The sequence below is a fragment of the Danio rerio genome, chromosome 14, assembly GCF_052040795.2.
Source record: "Danio rerio strain M-AB ecotype USA chromosome 14, GRCz13ab, whole genome shotgun sequence".
In the NCBI taxonomy this organism is placed as follows: domain Eukaryota; kingdom Metazoa; phylum Chordata; class Actinopteri; order Cypriniformes; family Danionidae; genus Danio; species Danio rerio.
The window spans coordinates 37664416-37691183 of NC_141034.1; the positions used below are offsets into that span (position 1 = coordinate 37664416).

The 26768-nt window shown below is 37.9% G+C and overlaps 1 protein-coding gene across 1 annotated transcript; it reads left to right on the forward strand.

The window, feature by feature from the left end:
- The first annotated feature begins 6549 nt into the window (after nt 1-6549).
- Nucleotides 6550-25936, forward strand: cul4b (cullin 4B). The gene is given in 20 exon segments (NM_001122844.2): nt 6550-7452; nt 11546-11661; nt 11740-11843; nt 13352-13421; nt 13517-13590; nt 13727-13889; nt 16244-16333; nt 16998-17080; nt 17172-17239; nt 17330-17448; nt 17549-17741; nt 19356-19460; nt 19569-19679; nt 19779-19864; nt 19955-20062; nt 21313-21426; nt 22110-22215; nt 22304-22476; nt 22593-22745; nt 24736-25936. Coding segments are annotated over 20 exon segments (2595 nt in total). The 5' UTR covers nt 6550-6989; the 3' UTR covers nt 24832-25936.
- Nucleotides 25937-26768: the final 832 nt, after the last annotated feature.

A 26768-nucleotide genomic window follows, 5' to 3' on the forward strand; every position in this document is an offset into this window, starting at 1 on the left:
CGATGATAGGGACCTCGCACCCGGGCTCACCGCCGCCCGGTGGCCTCAGGATTACAGAGAACAGCGAGCAGTAATAATTTAAGCCATTTTATTTAAAAAATCTGAGAAAATCACAGATTTATGCCAAACCTCCTCCTCTCAGCAGGTGGCGCTATGACTGTGACTCAAGATTGGCATGTAGATGTCACCAGGAGAGGAATCTTATCAACCATGTGAAGTTTCAGGCAGATCGAACATTGTTTAGCTGAGTTATAAGCCAAACTGCCTTTTGTCAGCAGGTGGCGCTATGACAGACTCAATGTTGTTATGTAGATGTGTTCAGGAGAGGACTTTTATCAACCATGTGAACTTTCAGGCAGATCGGACTTTGTGTGGTTGAGTTATAATGCAAACTACCATCTGCCAGCAGGTGGCGCTATAACTGTGACTTAAGATTGACATGTAGATGCCTTCAGTAATGGAATTTAATCAACCATGTGAAGTTTCAGGCAGATCGGATGTTGTTTGGCTGAGTTATAAGCCTATCTACCTTCTGCCAGCAGGTGGCGTTATGACTGACTCATTACTGTTTTGCGGATGTGTTCAGAAGAGGACTTTTATCAATCATGTGAAGTTTCAGGCTGATCGGACATTGTGTGGTTGAGTTATGAGGACTTGCTGTTCCATGGCGAAGCGTTGAGGTTTGTCATGCCGCCACGGACACGCCCCTTTGCAAAAACTCTAGATCTTGACAATATATCATCACTTAAGCTTTCAGATAACAACCCACCAAATTTGGTGCTGATACGAAAAATTTTGTGGGAGGAGTTTATTACTCTGTAAATCATGACATTTCCTGTGGCCAGCAGGTGGCGCTGTAACTGTATCTGGATATTGGCATGTAAACGTGTTCAGGTCAGGACTCTTTTTAAACATGTGAATTTTGAGGCAGATCTGATAATGCATGCCTGAGTTATAATGACTTCCGGTTTTGTGGCGAATCGTCAAAGTTTGCGAGGCCGCCACGGACACGCCCATCGACGAAAACTCTAAAGCTCCGCAATTTAACATCGCCAAGGCCTTTAGATGACAAAACCCAATTTTGGTGTCGATAGCATAAAATCCCTAGGAGGAGTTCGTTAAAATACAACGCCTGGAAATGGCAAAAATGCCACTTATTTGCAGCAGGAAGTTAAAAATATCCGACTTCCTGTTGGGTTTGAGATATGGCTCCAAGAGACTTTTTCGTATGTTTTGGCATGTTTGAGGTGTGTGCCAATTTTCACGCATGTGTGTGATTCGTAGATCAGGGGCTCGTCCGTTTAATTTTTATAGGTGGCGCTGTTGAGTCATTTTGCCACGCCCACTTCAAAATTGTTATGTGGATGTGTTCAGGGGAGGACTTTTATCAACCATATGAAGTTTCAGGCTGATCAGACTTTGTGTGGTTGAGTTATGAGGACTTCCTGTTCCATGGCGAAGCGTTGAGGTTTGTCATGCCGCCACGGACACGCCCCTCTGCAAAAACTCTAGATCTTCACAATATATCACCGATAGAGCTTTCAGATGACGCCACTCAAATTTGGTGCTGATACGAAAAAATTTGTGGGAGGAGTTTGTTACAGTGTAAATCATGTCATTTCCTGTGGCCAGCAGGTGGCGCTATAACTGTATCTGGATATGGGCATGTAAACGTGTTCAGGTCAGGACTCTTATTAAACGTGTGAAATTTAAGGCAGATCGGATAATGTATGCCTGAGTTATAACGACTTCCTGTTTTGTGGCGAATCGTCAAAGTTTGAGAGGCCGCCACGGACACACCCATCGACGAAAACTCTAAAGCTTCGCAATTTAACATCGCCAAGGCCTTTAGATGACAAAACCTAATTTTGGTGTTGATCGGATAAAATCCCTAGGAGGAGTTCGTTAAAATACAACGCCTGGAAATGGCAAAAATGCCACTTTTTCGCTGCAGGAAGTTAAAAATATCTGACTTCCTGTTGGATTTGAGATATGGCTCCAAGAGACTTTTTCGTATGTTTTGGCATGTTTGAGGTGTGTGCCAATTTTCGTACATGTGCGTGATTCGTGGATCGGGGGCTCGTCCGTTTAATTTTTCTAGGTGGCGCTGTCGAGTCATTTTGCCACGCCCACTTCCGAGACCCATAATAAACGTAAATTTTCGCCACTTCTGAGGCGTGTGCAAAGTTCCGTGAGTTTTCGGGCATGTTTAGCCCCTCAAAATCGCGATTCATTCCGGAAAAGAATAATAATAATAATAATTAAAGCTGCAAGCAGCGATGATAGGGACCTCGCACCCGGGCTCACCGCCGCCCGGTGGCCTCAGGATGATAGAGAACAGCGAACAATAATATTTTAAGCCGATATATATAAAGAAGCCGAGAAAATCACAGATTTATGCCAAACTTCCCCCTGTCAGCAGGTGGCGCTATGACTGTGACTCAAGATTGGTATGTAGTTGTCTTCAGGAGAGGACTTTTATCCACCATGTTAAGTTTCACGCTGATCGGACATTGTGTGGTTGAGTTATTAGCCAAAATTCCTTCCGTCACTAGGTGGCGCTATGACTGACTAATATTGGCATGTATATGTGTTCAGGAGAGGACTTTTATCAACCATGTGGAGTTTCAGGCAGATCAGACATTGTGTGGTTGAGTTATAAGGACTTCCTGTTCCATGGCGAAGCGTTGAGGTTTGTCATGCCACAACGGACACGCCCCTCTGCGAAAACTCTAGATTGTCACAATATATCATCGCTAGAGCTTTCAGATGACACCACCCAAATTTGGTGCTGATACTATAAAATTTGTGAGAGAAGTTCGTGACAGTGTAAAACATGTAATTTCCTGCGGCCAGCAGGTGGCGCTATAACTTTTCCTGGATTTCGGCATTTTAAAGTGTTTAGGTCAGGACTCTTATCAAACGTGTGTATTTTGAGCCAGGTAGGATAAAGTATGCCTGAGTTATAACGATTTCCTGTTTTGTGGCGAATCGTCAAAGTTTGCGAGGCCGCCACAGGCACGCCCATCGACGAAAACTCTAAAGCTTCGCAATTTAACATCGCCAAGGCCTTTAGATGACAAAATCCAATTTTGGTATCAATCAGATAAAATCCCTAGGAGGAGTTCGTTAAGATACAACGCCTGGAAATGGCAAAATTGCCACTTATTCGCCGTAGGAAGTTAAAAATATCCGACTTCCTGTTGGGTTTGAGATATGGCTCCAAGAGACTTTTTCGTATGTTTTGGCATGTTTGAGGTGTGTGCCAATTTTCGTGCATGTGCGTGATTCGTAGATCGGGGGCTCGTCCGTTTAATTTTTATAGGTGGCGCTGTCGAGTCATATAGCCACACCCACTTCATTATTATTATGGGGATGTGTTCAGGAGAGGACTTTTATCAACCTTGTGAAGTTTCAGGCAGATCGGACATTGTGTGGTTGAGTTATAAGGTCTTCTTGTTCTATGGCGAAGCGTTGAGGTTTGTCATGCTGCCAAGGACACGCCCCTCTACCAAAACTCTAGATCTTCACAATATTTCATCGCTAGGGCTTTCAGATAACACAACCCAAATTTGGTGCTGATACGAAAAAATTTGTGGGAGGAGTTTGTTACACTGTAAAACATGTCATTTCCTGTGGCCAGCAGGTGGCGCTATATCTGTATCTAGATATCGGCATGTAAACGTGTTCAGGTCAGGACTCTTATCAAAGGTGTGAATTTTGAGGCAGATCGGATAATGCATGCCTGAGTTATACCGACTTCCTGTTTTGTGGCGAATCGTCAAAGTTTGCGAGGCCGCCACGGACACGCCCATCGACGAAAACTCTAAAGCTTCGCAATTTAACATCGCCAAGGCCTTTAGATGACAAAACCCAATTTTGGTGTCGATCGGATGAAATCCCTAGGAGGAGTTCGTTAAAATACAACGCCTGGAAATGGCAAAAATGCCACTTTTTCGCCGCAGGAAGTTAAAAATATCCGACTTCCTGTTGGGTTTGAGATATGGCTCCAAGAGACTTTTTCGTATGGTTTGGCATGTTTGAGGTGTGTGCCAATTTTCGTGCATGTGCGTGATTCGTGTATCGGGGGCTCGTTCGTTTAATTTTTCTAGGTGGCGCTGTCGAGTCATTTTGCCACGCCCACTTCCGAGACCCATATCAACCTGCTATTTACACCGCGTTTGGTGTGTGTGCAAATTTTCATGAGTTTTCGGGCATGTTTAGACCCTCAAAAGTGCCCCGATAGGGGGCGGAATAATAATAATAATAATTAAAGCTGCAAGCAGCGATGATAGGGACCTCGCACCCAGGCTCACCGCCGCACGCTGGCCTCAGGATGACAGAGAACAGCGAACATCATTAATTTAAGCCGACATATGAAAAAAACCTGGGAAAATCACAATTTTTTGCCAAACTTCCTTTTGTCAGCAGGTGGCGCTATGACTGTGAGTCAATATTGTCATGTAGATGTCTTCAGGAGATAAAATTTATTAACCATGTGAATTTTCAGGCCGGTCAGACATTCTTTGGCTGAGTTATAAGCCAAACTACCTTCTGCCAGCAGGTGGCACTATGAATGACTCAAAATTGGTATAGGGATGTATTCAGGAGAGGAATTTAATCAACCATGTGAAGTTTCAGGCTGATCGGAATTTGTGTGGTTAAGTTTTAAGGACTTCATATTTCATGGCGAAGCGTTGAGGTTTGTCATGCCACCACAAACACGCCCCTCTGCGAAAACTCTAGATCTTCACAATATATCATCGCTAGAGCTTTCAGATAACAACCAACCAAGTTTGGTGCTGACACGAAAAAATTTGTGGGATGAGTTTATTACTCTGTAAATCATGACATTTCCTGTGGCCAGCAGGTGGCGCTATAACTGCAACTGGATATTGGCATGTAAACGTGTTCTGGTCTGGACTTATATTAAACATGTGAATTTTGAGGCAGATCGGATAATGCATGCCTGAGATATAATGACTTCCGGTTTTGTGGCGAATCAAAGTTTGCGAGGCCGCCACAGAAACGCCCATCGACAAAAACTCTAAAGCTTCGCAATTTAACATCGCCAAGGCCTTTAGATGACAAAACCCAATTTTGGTGTCGATCGGATAAAATGCCTAGGAGGAGTTTGTTAAGATACAACGCCTGGAAATGGCAAAAATACCACTTATTTGCCGCAGGAAGTTAAAAATATCCGACTTCCTGTTGGGTTTGAGTTATGGCTCCAAGAGACTTTTTTGTATGTTTTGACGTGTTTGAGGTGTGTGCCAGTTTTCGTGCATGTGCGTGATTCGTAGATCAGGGGCTCTTCCGTTTAATTTTTATAGGTGGCGCTGTAGAGTCATTTTGCCACGCCCACTTCAATATTGTTATGGGGATGTGTTCAGGAGAAGACTTTTATCAACCATGTGAAGTTTCAGGCAGATCGGACTTTGTGTGGTTGAGTTATAAGGACTTCCTGTTCCATGGCGAAGCGTTGAGGTTTGTCATGCCGCCACGGACACGCCCCTCTGCGAAAACTCTAGATCTTCACAATATAACATCGCTAGAGCTTTCAGATAACACCACCAAATTTTGGTGCTGATATGATAAAATTTGTGGGAGGAGTTTGTGACTCTTTAAAATCATGTCATTTCCTGTGGCCAGCAGGTGGCGCTATAACTGTATCTGGATATTGGCATGTAAACGTGTTCAGGTCAGGACTCTTATCAAGCGTGTGAATTTTGAGGCAGATCGGATAATGCATGCCTGAGTTATAACGACTTCGTGTTTTGTGGCGAATCGTCAAAGTTTGCGAGGGCGCCACGGACACGCCCATCGACGAAAACTCTAAAGCTTCGCAATTTAACATCGCCCATGCCTTTAGATGATAAAACCCAATTTTGGTGTCGATCGGATAAAATCCCTAGGAGGAGTTCGTTAAGATACAACGCCTGGAAATGGCAAAAATGCCACTTTTTCGCCGCAGGAAGTTAAAAATATCCAACTTCCTGTTGGGTTTGACATATGGCTCCAAGAGACTTTTTCGTATGTTTTGGCATGTTTGAGGTGTGTGCCAATTTTCGTGCATGTGCGTGATTCGTGGATCGGGGGCTCGTCCGTTTAATTTTTCTGGGTGGCGCTGTCGAGTCATTTTGCCACGCCCACTTCCGAGACCCATAATAAACGTAAATTTTCGCCACTTCTGAGGCGTGTGCAAAGTTTCGTGAGTTTTCGGGCATGTTTAGCCCCTCAAAATCGCGATTCATTCCGGAAAAGAATAATAATAATAATAATAATAATAATAATAATAAACGGAGCAATTCCAATAGGGCCTTGCACCGTTCGGTGCTCGGTCCCTAATAATAATAATAAACGGAGCAATTCCAATAGGGCCTTGCACCGTTCGGTGCTCGGTCCCTAATGAAAGGGTAGTAATTTGAACAGTACACAGGGGTTCCAGCGTTTAGTCTGGTCTAGACTGCTCGTGGTGCTTTGGCGTCCTCTGGTGGCGCATCGGAGCAGTTAGGCCTTGCGCTTATCCAACGTGCCTCAACAGCAGCTGCGCAGAGCAACGGTCGAAAGTACTTCCGGCGGGTCAGCGTCGCCTCTTAGAAAAGTTACTATTTCCCCGCGGACTTGGACAAAAAACCTAAAATACCAACCAGTCTCGTGAGCGGACAGACGGCGTCCGGCAGAATGCTTTAACGCAAACAGCCCTCGGCGAAAAGCAGCTTGTAATCCAACGGACTTTGTGCCGCGCGCCGGAGTGTGCTCGAGCGAGAGGAAGCAGTATTCAACCATCTTTCCTCTGCTGGCAATAACAAGAACAGAGAAGGGTCCAAGTGGGGCTGCACTTCTCAATTTATCTTTTTTTTCCTCCTTATCCATACACGGAGCCGAGAGCTTGCACTTCCCCCGACCGAGACCGAGGAATAGAAAGCGTCCGCACACGGCATCGTAGCATTAGTAGATTAGCGATTTGATTTAGTATTTCTTTTTTCATGTTTCCAACAGGTTTACCTTCCCCTAATCCCCCACCGCCAGCCCAAGAGCCCAGACCGGCAGCTTCTGATGTTCACAACGACAGTAGCTTAACGTCTTCTAAGAAGAGGAAAATCAACAGTTCAGACAAGGAAGACATTGATTCAATATCATCGTCTCCTAAAGCCATCTGCAATTCCTCCTCCACAACGTCCTGCTCTTCCAGTTCACAACAACAGCAGCAACAACAGCACATCCAGAAGAAGTTGAGGTTCGAGGACCCGCTGGATTTGATCGGACTGGATGTGAAGATGGCCGAGGAGTCCTGTAACCCATCCGAATCCTGTTCAAAGGCGAGAAATGTGTTTCTGCCCGGCGGTGTTGGGCATCATGCTAACGGACTGACCAAGTCTGCGGGCTCCGCTACCTTCTCCAACAGTAAACCCGGTGCAGCGAAGAAACTTGTTATCAAGAACTTTAAAGGTAGGCGATAAATCTGTAAAAATATAGGGGAAATATATTGGGCTGTCTTTTAAAACTTAGTTAGCTGCATGTCTAGACTGCGTTTATGGCCAAACGCAGTTGTGAAGTCCATAAATGAGTGGTGGAGCCACGGCCTCATGCAAAGGTAAACAACTGCAAAACCTCTTTATAAAAGGAAATGTAATGACACTGTCACAAATGATAGCAAAGATCTTTCTATCTAAACATACTTACTATAGACTTTAACTAGCTTTTATGAAGATAAGCCACTTTTGCTAACAAAATCTCACTGCTTGAGTATTTGTTCATGGATATTACCCGTTCATTTTCATTTCATTGTATGTATTATAATTTCAAAGAGATTTATAAAGTACTGGTAAAACTATACAATGCGATCTAATTTGTTAACATTTTATTAATTCAACTAAAAATAAAAGCATCAGTGCATTTATTAATCATAGTTGATGTTTAGAAAAATGTTCATAATGCAATAATTAATGCTAACAAAGTTTTGCTAATTTTTGATGGAGAAACTAGATGGAATTAAAATTTAGCATAATAATAAATGTTGCAATATTTCTGGTTCTACAAATATAACCGGTTCATGTTTACATATTTTAAATGAATTGTAATAATGTTAACAAATGAAACATTGTACATTGTTACTAAAATGTTTTGTGCTTTTAGAGTGTATGGTGCTGTTTGTCACTATTCCGAGGCTCATTCTCTGACAGAGTTTTTTTTTTTTTACGAGCAAAGCATATTTTATTTTAAGTATTTTGTATCAAATGTTAGGTGCATCTTTTATCTCAGTAGCCATAAGTTTGAAACTTAATTATAATTATGTTCCTTATAATTGAGCATTATTGGTATAAATTACTAGTTCGCATATATGTATAGTGCTCAGCATAATTGAGTACATGTGAGAAATATTATCCATTTTCATCCAGTGAATATGGGTAATAAACATTGGTGCATTTGAACAAAACAGATTTATTAAACGGATATATTTATTAAATTATTTTTTTAGTCAAAGAACATCTTTAGAAATGGAAAGACAATACAATTAAATTCATTCAAAGTATTGCAAAAAAAAAACTACAACATTTCAACAAAGTTGTTTATATTTTTTGTTTTTTTATATATATATATATATATATATATATATATATATATATATATATATATATATATATATATATATATATATATATATATATATATATATATATATATATATCAAAATATTATATGTTGTTTAATATTTTTCCCCAACATATCAATTTGGGCTACTAATTTTTAAACCTTTATTGTAATTTATTTTGTTGGATTTGCTCCAGATTTGGAATCAGTACTGACTAAACTAATGTTTATGCACAAATATAATATTGTAAAGCATCCTACAGGACATATTAATTTAAATGAGAGATTTGTGAAGGGTGTACTCGTATGCTGAGCACTGTACTTTTAATTATTAATACAATGTCGAACATAACGCTAAATAACAAATAGTTTAATAGTGCAACAACTGAAATCTGATTTACTTCACTTGAATCTAATTCTAAATATAAATAATTGCACATTAAATACGTTTTTATTTTTCAAAATGAGAATCCTTTGTCTTCTGGGGGCCTATGATAAGTGTTATAAATCTCTGATAAGTGTTTATATTAGGACTATTTTGGATCTGTGGGGCAAGTCCCTGCTGCAGTGCATGCATAATTTGTCATATCTCTGAACAGAGAGAAGCAGCAGTTTTATTTATTTAAGGACCACGAAAGTCCTCTCTCTTAGCAGGTTGTTTTCACACCACGAGTTTGAAAAAAGCCAGGAAAGTGGGTGGGTCTAGATGTGTTTAGGTGGGAGTGTTGAGTGGCAAAAGAGGGAAGGGTTTGCATGAAAAGGAGAGTTTCGCTACATGCACACACTAAGGCCCCGTTTACACTAATGCGTTTTAGTTTGAAAACGCATAAGTTTTGCTACGGTTACGCCATCCGTCCACACTACGCCGGAGTTCTCGAGCGCCGAAAACGGAGCGTTTCGAAAACGCTGGAGAGGCCGTTTTCATTCTAAAACGCTGCTGCTCCGTCTCAGTGTGGATGGGGAAAGACGGAGACATCTGAAAACGGAGGCGGGGCTGCAGACATTCGCCTCTCTGATTGGGGCTTTTCCTCAATATTAAGTAGCCTAACACACAGTTCAGTCCTGAATCTTCTCCGTGTAAGTTCAGACTTCGCAAGTTTGATCAAGGCTGCATCTCTTCTTCTCAGTTTGATATGGAAAACATACCGAGGACACGCGTCAATCTTCACAGGGAACAGTGTACTTTATAACTTCATTCACATCACCCTGGCTACGTTGTTTCACTTTCTCAACAATAAAATGTAAACATGATTTAAGGAACTGCCTATTTTTTTATTTTAATATTAGCAAAGACAGCAGAAATGTTGAGGCGTCGTGCTGCATGAGCGTCATCTTCACTGTGTGCATATTTATAACAAAACGGAGCCGATAACACCTGCCTCCTTTCAATTTCAGTGAAAATACGAAACATACCCTCTCTTTTGCTGAATATCAGTTTTAATAATCGATAATGGCCATTATAAAAGTATAACATACAATAAGTTTATACATTATAGGAAATAAAGGCAAGCGATCAGTCAATATACAGAATGTAGGCTACGTGCTTACATTAATCATTAACTTATCTTTGCGCTCAGCCAAAACACGTTACCTGAGAACAAGTAATAGATTCCAATGACCAAAGTCAGGGAATATGTCGTTAGATAAAGACAACAAGATGACTGAAATATCACGTTTAATAAATATAGTGAGATTAGATCCAGCGGGAGATGCTTGATGAGAAGTCTGACTAGCAGAGCTCTCATCTGGGTAGATGGGCTCCAGCGATTGCCAAAGTGTGTGTGTGTGGTCACGTGATGTGCGTTTTCAGCGTTTTGGTGTGGACGGAGAACAGTTCAGAAACGCTGGGTAAAACGCGAGTGTGGACGCGGATCGTTTTCATTCTAAAACGCCGTTTTAAAACTAAAACGCACTAGTTTAAACGGGGCCTAATTTTCACAGCGGCAACACAAACGCAGGGGGGATAAACAGTGATTTGGAGAGCAACATTTACAGCAGATCTGAGAGCTGTGTGGAAGTGGAGGATTTTCAGTCCATAATATTGTAGTGATATTACTGTAAACATAGAAAATAAATCATTTTGACTATGGTATGTCTTCAAAAACTGAATTAGTACTGCTGACGATACTAACTGACTTTGCCATCTAAATAAACATAAACAAAGAACGTTGATCGTACACTTACCAAATATGTAGAGACAGGACAATCAACACCAACTGGAAACGCATCATTTTTAAAATCCGGATTTCAACATTTCTAGATTCAAAAAGGTCTCGGGTAAAAAATGTTCCTTACAAACATATTCCATTCTGTCACGTGTTAGAAGACCACTGTAATCCACACATATGGGTCTCTATGCGATCAGTGCTTTCATTATGGGAAAACGGAAACAAAACTTTTGTTGCGGCACATTTATAAATGCAACACTGTCGACCCATGTCTCTGAACAATTCTTCTGTTACTACTTGTTTGAAATGTGGTTGGCAACACAACGTGGTGTCTCTAAATTCTGTAACAGGTTAAATGAGTCTTCGAAGCTATATCATGCATATTAATGAAGTCGCATCTCATTCACAATAGAGTGCGCTGATTGGTTCAAACCAAGTCTTTCTCATGAATTAATAGACAGATGTGCTGAAAACTCAATGTCGCTTTGTACCAGCCGGTACAGACAGCCAATCTCTATGCTGGAATTTACACAATGATCTTATCGCTGTGACATTGCTTTAAAATGTCTTTTTAAATCGGAAGAACAAATTTTCTCCAAACAGCGCAAAAACAACCATTTTTAACTTTGTAGTCAAATGCTCTTTGGTGTTTAGTGACCCTTTGACTATATGCTTTAATATTATGGAACTTTTTTACCTTAACCCTGGATCACCAAATCCTGACATTGTGTGCTTACTGTTTTTACTCATCTCCTTTTTTATATAATGTTATACATTTTCAGAAAAGCCCAAATTACCAGAGAATTACACAAATGAGACCTGGCAGAAACTAAAGGAGGCAGTAGAGGCCATACAGAACAGCACTTCAATAAAGTACAATCTAGAGGAGCTCTATCAGGTCGGTGCTATAATAAACTAGCTTTAATATTTTTTTGTAATATTATACGTGGAATCTAATGTTTACTTGTTCTTTCAGGCTGTTGAAAACTTGTGCTCTCATAAGATATCTGCCAAGCTGTATAAACAGCTCAGAGTGGTTTGTGAAGACCACATCAAGGCACAGATTGACCAGTTCAGAGAATATCCTTTTCCTTGCTACACTTTGTATTTATTAATCTGCTGGAATGTTAGATTTTGAGTAAAAGAGAAGAGCACAAACCTGGGCTCAACATACACAAATCTGCAGGCCAATAGTTCTGCTTTTCTTTTTAATTAACATAGTGTTATTATGCTCTCTCGTTCAAGCGTTTGGGGTACATCATATTTTTGAAAGAATCTTCTTTCAAAGTTTTCACATATTTACATTTAATTACAGCAAGGTTGTATTTTCACATTTAAGCATTTATAGCATTTAATATAAAATGACATTTTCATTTAAAAACCTTATTTTAATGTATGTTTTGAAATAGAAACTTTCTGAATTTAAAGCAGCATTAATACTTTATTCAGTATTAACATGATCCTTCAGAAATCATGTTGCGTTATAAATATTTTAAATATTATTCATTATGCTTATTTAATAAATATTTTTCAAAAATTTTATATATAAAAAAGCTTTCATTTAACATCAGTGCTGAAAGTACGTATTTGTTTTTCTTCAAAAAAATGTTTGCAATAGGGCTGCACGACATTGGAAAAATGGACATTATTTAGTTTTTCTGCTATATTTGTTGCGATATGAATATAAATTCACAGGAAAACTCTAGTAACTCTATTTGGAAATAATTCATCATTTCAGTTTGGCCCAATCCCAATTCTACCTCCAAACATTCTGACACTCGATGACATTCGAGTACCCTGTAAAAAAAGTCTAGTGGCTGGGAATGAGCTTTTTACAGCGTCTGCTATAATGTTGATGTTGTTTTTGGTGTGTTTACATATGTAAAAATATGGCCATGGTATAAATGCGCAGTATAGTTACAATCTTATTGCCACATTATATTGTTATGATAACATTGATATATGCCTTCAGTGATTTCCTGAAGATAAATACCAAAAAAATAACACAACTGGAATAAATACAGCAGTCACGATCGTCTAATCTCATATGAAGCAAGAGATCGCTATGACATACGATGGCGTGTGCAGGTGTTGTCGTGCTGTTCCAATTCTTAGGGGTACATTTTGAAGCCCTTCCCCTTTTTTAGGGGCCAAGGGGAAGGGGTAGGGGTACAAAAATAAAATTGGGATCGGGCCTTTGATTGAGAGTTTGACTTAGGGATTTGTAGGTGAGTGGTTCTGCATAACAAACACAAAATTACACACACAAAGTCATTTTGCAAGTTTGCAAGGTAGCTTGTGTGCCAAAAATATGTTTGCTTTATAAAAATAATGTTCAGTTAAATTATTTGTTAAAATAAGATTCAGTCAAATAAAAAAAAAATCTCTACTTTTTAATTTTGACCTCAAAAAAACTTTTGCTAGAAAACTGACATACTTTATTATTTAAATTTGTAGGGTAACATTTCTGAGAAATTCTGAAATAATTTTAGGTGAATGGTCATTTATTTAGACTGTCTTGTTTATCCCAAGCTAATTTTGATGTACAATAACTGTGGTGTGAAAGAATTTCTTAACTCTTGCTTTACGGATGCCCTAGACAGTGTTCTGTTCCTCAAGAAAATAGACAAATGTTGGCAAGATCACTGCAGACAAATGGTCAGTCAGTAATTTACTCTAGATATCTTTAATTCTGCTTTTGTTAAAATTTGATGTCTTTGTTTAATGAAATGCTTGCATTCTCTGTTTTCTAGATCATGATTAGGAGTATATTTTTGTTTCTGGATCGCACATATGTTTTACAAAATTCTATGCTGCCATCAATCTGGTGAGTGTCTCTCTTGCAGAAGGATATTAAATTTGTAACACTTGCACTGTCACCCTTGCTGCTGTCTTTATTTACTACCTGTGCTTTACTGCTCCTGCTACTGGTGATTAAAGGTACTCTTGTGCTTCATCTTCAGGGACATGGGCTTGGAGTTGTTTCGTTTCTATATCATCAGCGACCTGAAGGTGCAGAGTAAGACAATCGATGGGATTCTGCTTCTTATTGAGAGGGAGCGAAGCGGCGAGGCTGTAGACCGCAGTCTTCTGAGGAGTCTTCTGAGCATGCTCTCTGACCTGCAGGTTTGGACAATTTATTTAAAGTTTGGGCTTAAATTGGGCTGCCTGCGGACTCTTAAAATGTCTTAAATTTTGAAAGCTAAATTTTAGGCCTTAAAAAGTCTTAAATTTACTGAAATATTGTTGTAGGTCATTAATCATTTAAAAAAGCTCTTAATTTTCCTCTGTCCAACTAAAACTACCCAATTAGGCCAACACCCATCCAATTACCAACAATATATTTAAATAAAAGGGTTTTTTTTGCAAAGATATAGTCAAAACAGCTATTAGACATTTTTACAGAAGATTGTCTATCAGGAAAATAATTTTCTCATGGCAAAATATCCCTTTACATGATCTTCCATTTATACAAAAACTATTTACAGAAGGAGGAGTGGATGTAATATTTATAAATAGGCATGAAACCTAGGGTTTTATAACTAAAATGCAGTTGGTTAAAAATATGTTGAAAAAAATGGACATTAAAATATGTGGCTAAGAAATAATTATAGTCCAACAGGACCATTACAAAAATCAAAAAGTGTTTAGCTCTTTACAAGTCTAAAATTTTGTTCATAATGGCCTTAAAATGGTCCTAAAGTCCTAAAATTTGACTTGATGAAACCTGCCAAAATAATATTAATGTTTCCAAGTTTATTTAAATGTTTTGTTTGTTACAATGTTCAGCTTAAACAGTTTTGTTGAAGCTTTTAAATAGAGAGTACTCAATATTATGTCATATAACATTTTTTATTAAAAACACATGTTGCATATTTTTAAAGCATTAATGAAAGTTATTATTTTACTAATAAACTTTAAGTAGACCATCCAAGGCTACATTCACATTGTGAGGCTTAGTGCTCAAATCAGATTTCTTCTCAGATCTGATTTTTTTGCATGGCTGTTTGCAATGCTCTTGTAAATGTGGCCAATATCAGATTTGCAGTGTGAACAGATCATGGTCCTAAACTGACCCGCATACGCAAAAGTGCATTACGGAGAGCACATGTCTAATTATCCACACACTTGAGTGCTGCATAAGTAAGCCCGTTGTCAGATCATGCTTATATCATTATTACCCTTTTCACAGACAACCGTGGTGTATTTCGGCATTTGAGACCTAAAATGTCTCCTGTGATTAAAAAAAAAAAAAAAAAAAAAAACCCTGATCGTTTGTGATTTATGACAGCCGTGGTGCATGGCGCTCTGACCACCGGTGTAGCGGACTCATCAAGGGTTAATGAGCTGTGAATGCGGAGTTGGTTTATCTCCGTTTGCGGAGTTATTTAATTTCACTTTTGTTATAAACAGCAGACGTGCAGAATGGGGGTTTGGGTGAGAGATAGTTATTCCTCCTTTGCACACAGATCCCCTATCCGCAACACCCACGACGCTATTCAGCTTCGCGATCAACCCGTGCCTCAACCGTTAACCAGATTAGTTAACAAGCACCAGTTTTGTCTTCTAAATCTTTTTCAACATAAACAACCAACTATCTGTGGTGCCTGTGTGCCATTCTACTGTCCTGCTGAGGGGTAGATGATGTCTGCAGCACAGAATGATGACGCATGTCGCTCAAAGATTATAAAAAAGTTACATGAAATCCGACATAACCGTTCACACTGCGGTCGCACTGCAAAACATCAGATCTGTGTCTGATTTAATACTACATATGAAAGTGGCACAGATCTGACCTGAAAAGATCAGATTCCATGGGGTTAGGGCTGTTCACACTGTCATCACCTGAGTCACAAGGGGAAAAAAATCAGATTCGTGCCACATTTACCTGCAGTGTGAACGTAGCCCTAAAGTACTACAGTCTCAACAAGAGTGAATATTGCAACAGAAACCAAACTATTAAATGTATTCTTGTGGAATGCCATGTTTTTAATGTAATCTGAGAACGATTTTTATCTGGAGAGACTTTAAATTAAATATTTTACATGTGAATCCTTCTAAAATTGTACAATTTTTATCAAAAGTCAACCTTAAAAACTGTTTTGAATGTTGTATCTTATATATTGTTATTATTCTTTATGTACCTTCTTGTGTATTATTTATTTATTTATTGTATTGTATTTTTATAAATATAGAAAAGTGATATTTTAAAAATGTGGTAAACTTGATCTGTTTATTTGCCGTGGCATAGCCAGAGAAGCTGATATGGCAATAAACTCAAAACTCTCTCCCTCTCTCTCTTAACAATAGTGACATTTTCATTACAGTGGCCAGAGTTATTTCATTTTCTGCAAGTGGATAAAATTGTGGCAATTGTTGTGCCAGTCTTTTGAGATATTTGACTTTTTATTTTTTATTTAGCCTTTAGATTAGTGTCAGTATTACTTGTTGTAATGTCACCTTTGCTTCTTTTCTGACAGATTTATCAGGATTCATTTGAGCAGCGCTTTCTGGAGGAGACAAATCGACTGTATGCTGCTGAGGGCCAGAGGCTCATGCAGGAAAGAGAGGTGAGGGAATATTATATGTTTATTGTGTTTGATTACTGTGGTTCTGTGGGCAGAGGATGATTGTGTCTCTCTAAGTGATAGTTAATTTGAAATTATACTTTTTTGTATGTCACCCTTGGTTATTGTTTTTCAAACAAAGCAATCTTTTCCATACAAAGCAATCTTGATTCCAGTGCAATATATTGTAATAAAGGCTTGTCAAATTCCCCCAAAAAAGTATAGAAAAATTTAGGATAGTAACATTTGAGTTAGGCAATGCAGTGGCGCAGTAGGTAATGCTGTCGCCTCACAGCAAGAAAGAAGGTAGCTGGTTCAAGCCTCGGCTGGGTCAGTTGGCATATCGGTGTGGAGTTTACATGTTCTCCCTACATTCTGGTGGGTTTCCTCCAGGTGCTTCGGTATCCCCCACAGTCTAAAGACATGCGGTACAGGTGAATTGGGTAGGCTAAATTGTCCGTAGTGTACGAGTGTGAATGAGTGTTTGTGTGTGTGGATATTTCCTATAGATTGCAGCTGGAAGAGCATCCGCTGCGTAAAACGTGCTGGACAAGTTGGCGGTTCATTCCGCTGTGGCAACCCCAGATTAATAAAGAAACTAAGCCGAAAAGAATGAATGAATGAATGAACATTTGAGTAATTTATTCATTTAATATTTTCGTTTCAGGTGCCAGAGTATCTCCATCATGTCAACAAACGTCTAGAAGAAGAGGCAGACAGAGTCATCACATACTTAGACCAGAGCACACAGTAAATATGATAAGAGAATATGAATAACATTTACAAAACTGATTCTTATCTTAGCAAAGTGGTAAGTATATGCAAATTTTTGTATTTCTAGAAAATCCCTCATTGCCACAGTGGAAAAGCAGCTGCTTGGAGAACACCTCACTGCAATACTTCAGAAAGGTATCAGTCGCATTAAAAAAACTGTCTAAATTATGAACAATTTCTCAAAATTATAAGTTGATAATACTAAAGTTATTGTTTTGGCATCAGGTTTGAATAACTTGCTGGATGAGAACCGTATTCAGGATCTGTCTCTGCTGTATCAGCTCTTCAGTCGCGTGAGAGGTGGTGTGCAGGTTCTTCTGCAGCATTGGATCGAGTACATCAAGGTCTGTACAGGAATAGATGATTGAGAAAACCATAAATATACATTTGTAGATATTATGTGTGATTTTTCAGGTTCAAATGTCTTTGTTTTTTGTGTCTCAGGCCTTTGGAAGCACAATTGTGATCAACCCTGAGAAAGACAAGACGATGGTTCAGGAGCTTCTGGATTTCAAGGATAAAGTCGACCACATAATTGATGTATGTTTCATGAAGAATGAAAAGTTTGTAAATGGCATGAAGGAAGCCTTCGAGACGTTTATCAACAAACGGCCAAACAAACCTGCAGAGCTCATAGGTGAGTACATGAACTGTTTTTCATTGCAAAAAATCACCCCTCACAAAGCACTGCCTTTTCTTCGTTAATGTTGCTATATCCGACAAGCTTTCAGTGTCAGCCATGGAAATTATTGTAAATTTGTGCACTCCAATTCTGGTAAAATTACGTAATGGTTTCAGAGAGGAGCAATGAAAATGCCTGCAATACACATTTGGGGGATATATTCAGGATGTGAAAAGCGTTTCTGCAGTGTATCAAAGTCTTAAATTTCTAAAACTAAATTTTAGCCCTTAAAATGTCTAAAACTCACTGAGATAGTGTTGTAGTATTTCAATTCTTTTATACAGATCCTGGATTAACATCTTTGTTGATCCTGAAACATAATTTTTGTTCGCAATTGTATTCCATACCTTGTAATTCCCTACCCTAAACCCAACCATAACTGTAAATTATTCCCAAAATCATAGCGGAAAATAGTTGTATAACAATCATGTAGAAGTGTATAAACTGTAAGCCTAAACTTAACATTAACGTTAAACATATTCCTCATTCTTGATTGGCTGATTGGAATGTTGTTCCAGGATCAATATAGATGTTAATACAGGAACATATCCTACTTGGTCAAATCAGGTTGGCGCCTATTCAGTCACCATCAATCCATCATAATAAAATTGACTAATAATATAGTTTCATTATCTTCCCTACTGTAACATTGGTTTAAAAGTTCTCCATGTATTTATAGCTACCTGGTGAAGACACTGATCTTTATTATAGTTTTTAAAACTTTTCAGTTTATTTTTTTTAAATAAACATTGTTAGAAAAAGTTTATGTATACAAGTTTGCTTGATTTGACACATTATTTAAACTTTTTTTTATTAGGCCTTTAGGAAAAAGGGGCCTGTTTAAGTCTGACATTTCCTTCATATTGGTCTTAAAGTCTTAATTTGACTTGATGAGTCATGCAGAAACGCTGTGTGAATTGAAGCTATAGCCTACAGTCAGTATTAATTGGAAGTTTGGATCATTTGACTAACTCAGACCTTTGACTCTCAATCAGCACAATTGATCATTTAGTTAATTTCTGCAAAATACAGTTCAAATGTTTCTCATTGATTCCTCAACACATCATTCACGAACACACAAATGCTGGCATCTCGAAAAAGACAAGGCTTCCCAGTTTTTTTAAGTTGTTTGTTCAGCATGTGACTGCATAATAAACCAAACATTAACCTTAATTTATTGTGAAGTCATCAACACAAGTGCATCCTTTACACACACTTCTCCAGGTTTTGGGCAGGTTTGGGGAATGAATGAAGTTGTTACTTGCCCACACTTTGTGTATGTACCTGCTGTCTGTGTTGCAAATCCCATACGAGCACCTTTTCACCATTTATCGCGTTAATTGCTAATATTAACATTCTACACCTGGTTTGTTGGAGTGTTTTGCTTGTCAAACAAAATACTAAACAGTCACAGGGGGACAGAATATCGGCATTATGATTTACCAAATCGTCTGTCAGTCAAACAGCCAGCGAAGGGCGAAATTGAGGATTTTTTCTTGAGGGCTTCAAGATGCTTTGATTATTGGAATTACTGATATTCCTAAATGTTGTGATTTTTATGTTCTGCAGCAAAATATGTGGATTCAAAGCTCCGTGCTGGGAACAAAGAGGCAACTGATGAGGAGCTGGAGAAAATGTTGGACAAGATAATGATCATATTCAGGTTCATTTACGGTAATGCTTTTAAACTTAATGCTCTGTTCCTGAGGCCTTGGAGAGTTTTACATTTTTAAACAGCTAAGCTTCATAGACTTTTTCATTTCTTTTTTTTTTTTTTTAAAGGCAAAGATGTTTTTGAAGCCTTCTACAAGAAAGACTTAGCGAAGAGGTTACTGGTGGGAAAGAGTGCCTCTGTAGATGCAGAGAAATCAATGCTGTCAAAACTGAAGCATGGTATATTACATTTCTCCTTTTATGTTTGATTCCAAACCCTCGCAAATCTTTCTGTAGACTGTAAACTAAAAATGGCAAATTGTGTTTCTTTTTTTGTAGAATGTGGAGCAGCATTTACTAGTAAACTGGAGGGAATGTTCAAAGACATGGAGCTGTCGAAAGATATTATGGTGCAGTTCAAACAGGTAAGGGAGCTTTTATTTTCTTTCTATTATTCATGTTCTTTGGTGTCTCGTTTTTATCTAGCAAATCTCTGTTTTCATTCTGTATTTCAGCATATGCAGTGCCAAAATATTCCTGGTAACATTGAGCTAACAGTGAACATCCTCACTATGGGCTATTGGCCAACATACGTCCCTATGGAAGTACATCTGCCAGCAGAGGTCAGTTCTGAGAAATATGTAGGGATGTAGCGATTCACCATGAGCCGGTTGAAAATCAATTAAAATGTTATGATTCAAACCTGTAGAAATGTTGAACGAATTGTGATACATTTTTTCAATAGAGGGGGCGCTGTGCGGCGAGCAAGAGGTGGGGTGGCAGTAAAATGACAGCGGTGAAGTGCTGCAGACGAAAAAACTGTTTGCAAATACTGCAAAAAGACGTTTACTTGCACCAACAAAACAATGAATATGATGCACATAAACAGTCAGCACAGTGAAAAACTACTGTCACAGATGACTATACGCAAAAAGACTTAATAAATCAGATGATTTGCAGCGCTGTTTCCTCCGACGAGTGCATGGTGCATAGCGAAAGTATGAAGATGTTTTCAGACTGAAAGAGAAAGTTGTTCTGTTACAGAAGCAGGTATTAGATTATTATACCCTCTCCTTTTCAAATAAGTTTATACTTATTTTAATAATTTGCATATTATTATTGAATATTTAAAAAAAAAACCTCAAGATTATCACTTCTTAAGTGTATTACACTGATATTTATACTAATTAATTATACAAATAAAATTAATTATTACTTTCATAATCATCTTCAACTCCTCTCTCCATCCTGCTATACAATTAGTAATTTTATAATCAGTATTTTATCCCAGTGGCCAGTCCCCTGGAGAAGACCATCTCTGTACATACTGCTTTTTGGTTTAGGAAAGGCTTACCGCTCCACACTGGCCATCTCAGTCCCCAATAAAAGAGTTCTTTCATCAGCAGGGGACATTGTAAATGTGCAAAGACCTCAGCTTATTCCAGAAAACAGAGATATGCTGATATATTTTTTTTAAATGTTAAATCTCAGCACAGTCACAGTTTTAGCTTGTTTATATTAAAGAGTCTTTAGTTTGTATTATTATTATTATTATTATTATTATTTGTTTTTTTTTTGGGGGGGGGGGGGGGGGTTAGTTTTTTAAATAGCAGTTTAGTTATGACTAAAAATGTATTATTTTGTAAAAAATGTGCAGCATTTAAGAAAGAAAAATGAAAAGAAAAAAGACTTTTCATCTTAAATTTGTTCCAAATAATTGTATTAAAACGTGAGTCAGGTGAATTGTTACATTCCTAGAAATATGAGCTTTTTCATTGTTATTAAACTTGACAAAAGTACCCTTAATTTTTAAGGGTACTGCTAATAATTAAGTGTGTCATAATTGATTATTTTGGTACCCTTTGCTTTCTAGATGGTGAGATTGCAAGAGATCTTCAAAACGTTTTACCTGGGTAAACACAGTGGACGGAAACTACAGTGGCAATCAACGTTAGGGCATTGTGTTTTAAAGGCAGAATTTAAAGAGGTAATGTTCTTTTTGATATGTAAATATCAAATGTACCTTAATACAACACTGTGTTGCTGAAAATATACAAATGTAATTATTGTATTTTCTTACAAATAAGTTGCATCAAAGCATTATTTTTGAGTAGAGCTGAAATGACATTACAGAAACTACAGAACTAATTACAAAACTAATCAAAGCCTACTGATTAACTGCTGGAATAATCATTTACAAAAGTTTATTAATCATTATAATAATAGTTAGATCAGTTGATTTATCAAAATAATCATTTGTTTCAGCACTAGTTGAGAGGACAAAACTGAGATTGTTTTATTTGATAATTTCCTTAAGAATGTTAAAAGAGAGTTAAATACAATGTTTACAAGCATTATAAATGTGTTTGTTCCTTATTTCACAACATTTCCTTGAGTTTTAACAGTATTCAGAACAGTAAAGCGTAGGAAATCAAGTAAAAAAAAACTGAATTTATAGTTGCATTCACTTTTTCTAAATTAATTAATTCAAAGTCGAACAAAAATTTGTGATATGTGGGTAATGCACTACACAAATAATCTTCTGACTCATTTTCCACCAATCCAGATGAGTTATGCTTTTTTTTTTATTGCAACATATAAACCACTTTCTAATGGCATAAACATGGGGAAAAAATGTGACCCAATGTTTTTTTTTCCTGTTTTTTACAGGGGAAAAAGGAGCTGCAGGTGTCTCTGTTTCAGACTTTAGTTCTGCTTATGTTTAATGAAGGGGAGGAATTCTCTCTGGAGGACATTAAGCTGGCCACAGGCATTGGTATGGAAAATCGTGACACACTTTCTCTTATCAACAATCGTCTTGTAAAAAATGTAAATTTTCCGTTGTATTAAAAAATATCTTGCAGAGGACAGTGAGCTGAGGCGGACACTGCAGTCTCTGGCCTGCGGGAAGGCAAGAGTCCTCACCAAAATCCCAAAGAGTAAAGATGTGGAGGATGGAGACAAGTTCTCATGCAACGATGATTTCAAACACAAACTCTTCAGAATTAAAATCAACCAGATCCAGATGAAAGAAACGGTACCGTTCTGTCTACCTGCTATTTCATTGATGTCATGTAAATGTTTTCACCTCATGCTTCCTTTTTTTTTTTTTTTTTTTTTTTAAATACATTTTCTCTTTGCTGTACCTCATAGGTGGAGGAGCAAGCCAGCACTACAGAGAGAGTATTCCAGGATCGTCAGTACCAAATCGATGCTGCCATTGTTCGAATCATGAAGATGAGGAAAACTCTCAGCCATAATCTTCTGGTGTCTGAGGTGTACAACCAACTTAAGTTCCCAGTCAAGGTGAGCTCACAGTTGTTATACTGTATCTACACTGGTCTTGAGCACCACTAAAACAACAGAACTTGTTATAAACAATGATACTCTCTACAATGGATGAGGTGTGGTGTGAGCAACCAGTCTCGTGCAGTAAACGACTGCTTTGTTTATGATGTATGAATAAAACATTAAAGGGATAATTTACCTGAAACTTAATATTTACTCACCCTGATGTGGTTTCAAACATTTACAAGTTTTGTTTTCTGGATGAACACAAAAGAAGAAAAATGTTAGTAAACGTTGACAATTGACATCCATAGTAGGAAAATACATTCCATTGAGGTCATGTTTCAAAATATCTTCCTTTGTGTTCAACACAAGAAAAAACTCAAACACTTTTAGATGTAAATGGTGACAGAATTAAGCTTTTTTGGTGAACTTTCCCTTTAAGCAAAGAGTTAAAAAAACAAGCAATTTTAGCTTTTAAAATGGAAGGAACTGGGCAAAAACTGACTCATAAATGTAAAAAAAAAAAATAGTATCGGCTGATAAACAAATATATTAATATTTTCTTTCAGCAATGTATATCTTCCTAATATTTGTAATGTTTTACCTTTTTATATAGAATTATGTACACTCACGGTCTACTTTATTAGGTACACATTACTAGTATCTGGCTGGACCCCCTTTTGCCTTTAGAACTGCCTTAATCCTTTGTGGCATAGATTCAACAAGATACTAAAAATATTCCTCAGAGATTTTGGTCGATATTGACATGATAGCATCACACAGTTGCTGCAGATTTGTCGGCTGCACATCCATAATTCGAATTTTCCGTTCCACCACATCCCAAATGTGCTCTATTTGATTGAGATCTGGTGACTGGAGGCCATTTGCGTACAGTGAACTCATTGTCATGTTGAAGAAACCAGCCTGAGATGATTCACGCTTTATTACATGGCGCATTATCCTGCTGGAAGTAGCCATTAGAAGATGGGTACACTGTGGTCATAACGGGATGGACATGGTCAATGGTCAGCAAACACTCAGGTTGGCTGTGGTGTTGACACAATGCTCAGTTGGTAATAATGGGCCCAAAGTGTGCCAAGAAAAGACTGTGTGAATTGTAGGCTCAGTTTCCTGTCCTTAGCTGACAGGAGTGGCACCCAGTGTGGTCTTCTGCTGCTGTAACCCATCTGCTTCTAGGTTCGACATGGTGTCTGTTCAGAGATGCTCTTTTGCACACCTCTGTTGTAACGAGTGGTTGAGTTACTGTTGCCTTTCTGTCAACTCAAAGTAATCTGGCCATTCTTCTTTGACTTCTGGCATCAACAAGGCATTTGTGCCCACAGAACTGCCACTCACTGGATATTTTCTCCTTTTTTTAGACCATTCTCTGTAAACCCTAGAGATGCTTGTGTGTGAAAATTCCAGTAGATCAGCAGTTTCTGACGTATTCAAACCATCCCTTCTGGCACCAACAACCATGCCATGTTCAAAGTCACTTAAATCACCTTTCTTCCTCATTCTGATGCTCAGTTTGAACTGCAGCAGATCATCTTGACCATGTCTACATGCCTAACTGCTTTGAGTTGCTGCCATGTAATTGGCTAATTAGAAATCTGCATTAACAAGGAGTTGTACCTAATAAAGTGGCCGGTAAATGTATATACATATTCAGAAATAATTTTAAGTAAGCTGAAACAATGCAGTAATCAAAAAAATTCAGTTTTGCAGTCAAAAGAATAAATTACATAAAAAATATTAAGATTAAAATGAGGCTTTCTTAAATTACAGATTGGCCAAAAAAATCAATATTACAGTCAGGGGATATGAATAATAACCAATAATCCATATTTAGGCTCTAGTCTTTAATGATAAAGACATTTTTAAAATATGAAATGTATCTCAGTGTCACTAAAACTGGAAATTGCAGCAAAGAACACACACACACACACACACACACACACACATACACATGACTGCCATTTAATGTTTTTCCTTTGTTTTACAGCCTGCTGATCTGAAGAAGAGGATAGAGTCACTTATTGACAGGGACTACATGGAAAGGGATAAGGAGAATCCCAATCAATACAACTATGTGGCTTAGAGAGAAAGAGAGAGTGAGAGAGAGAGAAAAAAGAAGAGTGGTAGATGAGGAGTGGTAGAAATGACAGGAGGAGGCTGTTCTCAGTGACGTTGTTTACTTCCCTTAGTACAAGGAAGCCCTTGCTCCAGTTTTTGTTCACTTTACCATCTTCACCCCAGTGACCAACAACTCAATCGGTTTCTCTTCATGGCTTTGACAGGGTAGGGTGACTTTGATGTCCAGTTACAAAAAAGAAAAAGAGATATTTTGTTTAAAAAGCTTTTGAGAATCGGACTGTCCCAAGCTTAAAACTGAATGTTATTTATTTTCAGACTTGGTTTCATGCTATGATTTGTTGCCAGCATGTTTTTTCATTTTTGTTTTCCTTGTTAACCCATGCAAATATCTTGCAACGTGATGTATTACCAGTGCAAAAAAAACAAAAAACAGAACCAGACTGATCAAATTTATCTCGGTCTATGTTGTATTGGGTAGCAGTGTATGAACATTGAAAACAGGTTTTCTCTTTGCCAACATTAGATTGATTTGTATGAAAGAAGATTCAGCTGATTGGTAACAAGCAATTTATGTTCTGTGAATGTGATTTATCAATACTAGAACAACTGAGGCTGATGGGAAATTTCACAGTATGTGCCAAGATTAGATAAAACCAAGCACTTGTTTTGTTTGTAGGAATGTTAACGCTGCTAAACACTAACTTGTACATCGTCCTTCTTTTTTTTCCTCTCCCTGCTTACACCTTCTCACATTTTCTCCTCTTGTTTATTTTGTATATACATTTTACACAACTTTGATGTTTGACTCACTCAACTTCATTGCAACTTAATTCTTTCTTCAGAAAACTCAGAACAACAAGCACAGCAGCGCCATTTTATCATTCTAGTGTTTCCAAGTTTCTATATGAATATATCTATATCTCCCTTGAGTTCTGAATTAGGCCCGTATACTGAGAAGCTCCTCTGTGTGGCATCACTGGATCTGTCTGTGGAATTTTTGGCAATGGTGTTTTGAGAAATCATTCTTAAGTGGACAGTTGTCCAGTGTCTGGAAAAAAGTATGCTTGTTTTTATTGCCTCAGAATAAACAACTGTATGTGTTTCCATGAGCTTGTCTTTCTGGTCCTCTTTGCTAAATAAAATCTGGGTTATGAAAAAAGGGGAACGTCATTTAAAAAATAATGAGGGTAAAGACACTAGAGAAGCAACAGACATGATAAATGAGAAGTATTTCTTTACATTTAGGAAAAATATGGACGATAAATGATTTTTTTTTTACTTATATTTTAATACTAAGTCAAAACTAGTAGCACTTACTAAACTACACTTAATAGTTGTATCAAGATTTTTACATCGTTTATAAATGCTTAGTACTAATTATAGTACTACTAGTATATTTCATTATTAGATATCCAGGGGCTGACTTAACCTTAATTAAGTTAGGTAAGCAGCCGCTTAGGGCTCCGTGGAATTAGAAGGGTCATGACCAATGCCAAAAAAACTTCTATCAATCATATAGCTCTTTTATAAATCTGTAATCATATGTTGTAAAATCTGTCTTTAACTTTTCAGATTTTAATGTTAATTCTTCTTTTCAATACCGGGGACCCCCATGAATAATGTAATGTTCCTTCCGTACTGCACATGCACAAGGTATGTCATTGGGTATGAGCGCTTCAAACTGCCAGTGATCAGAGTAGAGGTAAGTAAAAAAATGCAGCTACTTCCACGATCCTGCTTTCTGGCTGAAACACCTGTCAGATGATGAGCACTGTGAGCTTGTTAAGAGGGCCTATTCAACGGCCGCCGATTCACAAACAGCAATTGTTTAATTCATATGAAAGAAATGTGATTAGTTTGAAGATTAGTTTGATTGTGAATTAAACTTGTTTAAATGTTTTTATTTTATTAAAATCTGATCACAAAAATGCCTATTTAACT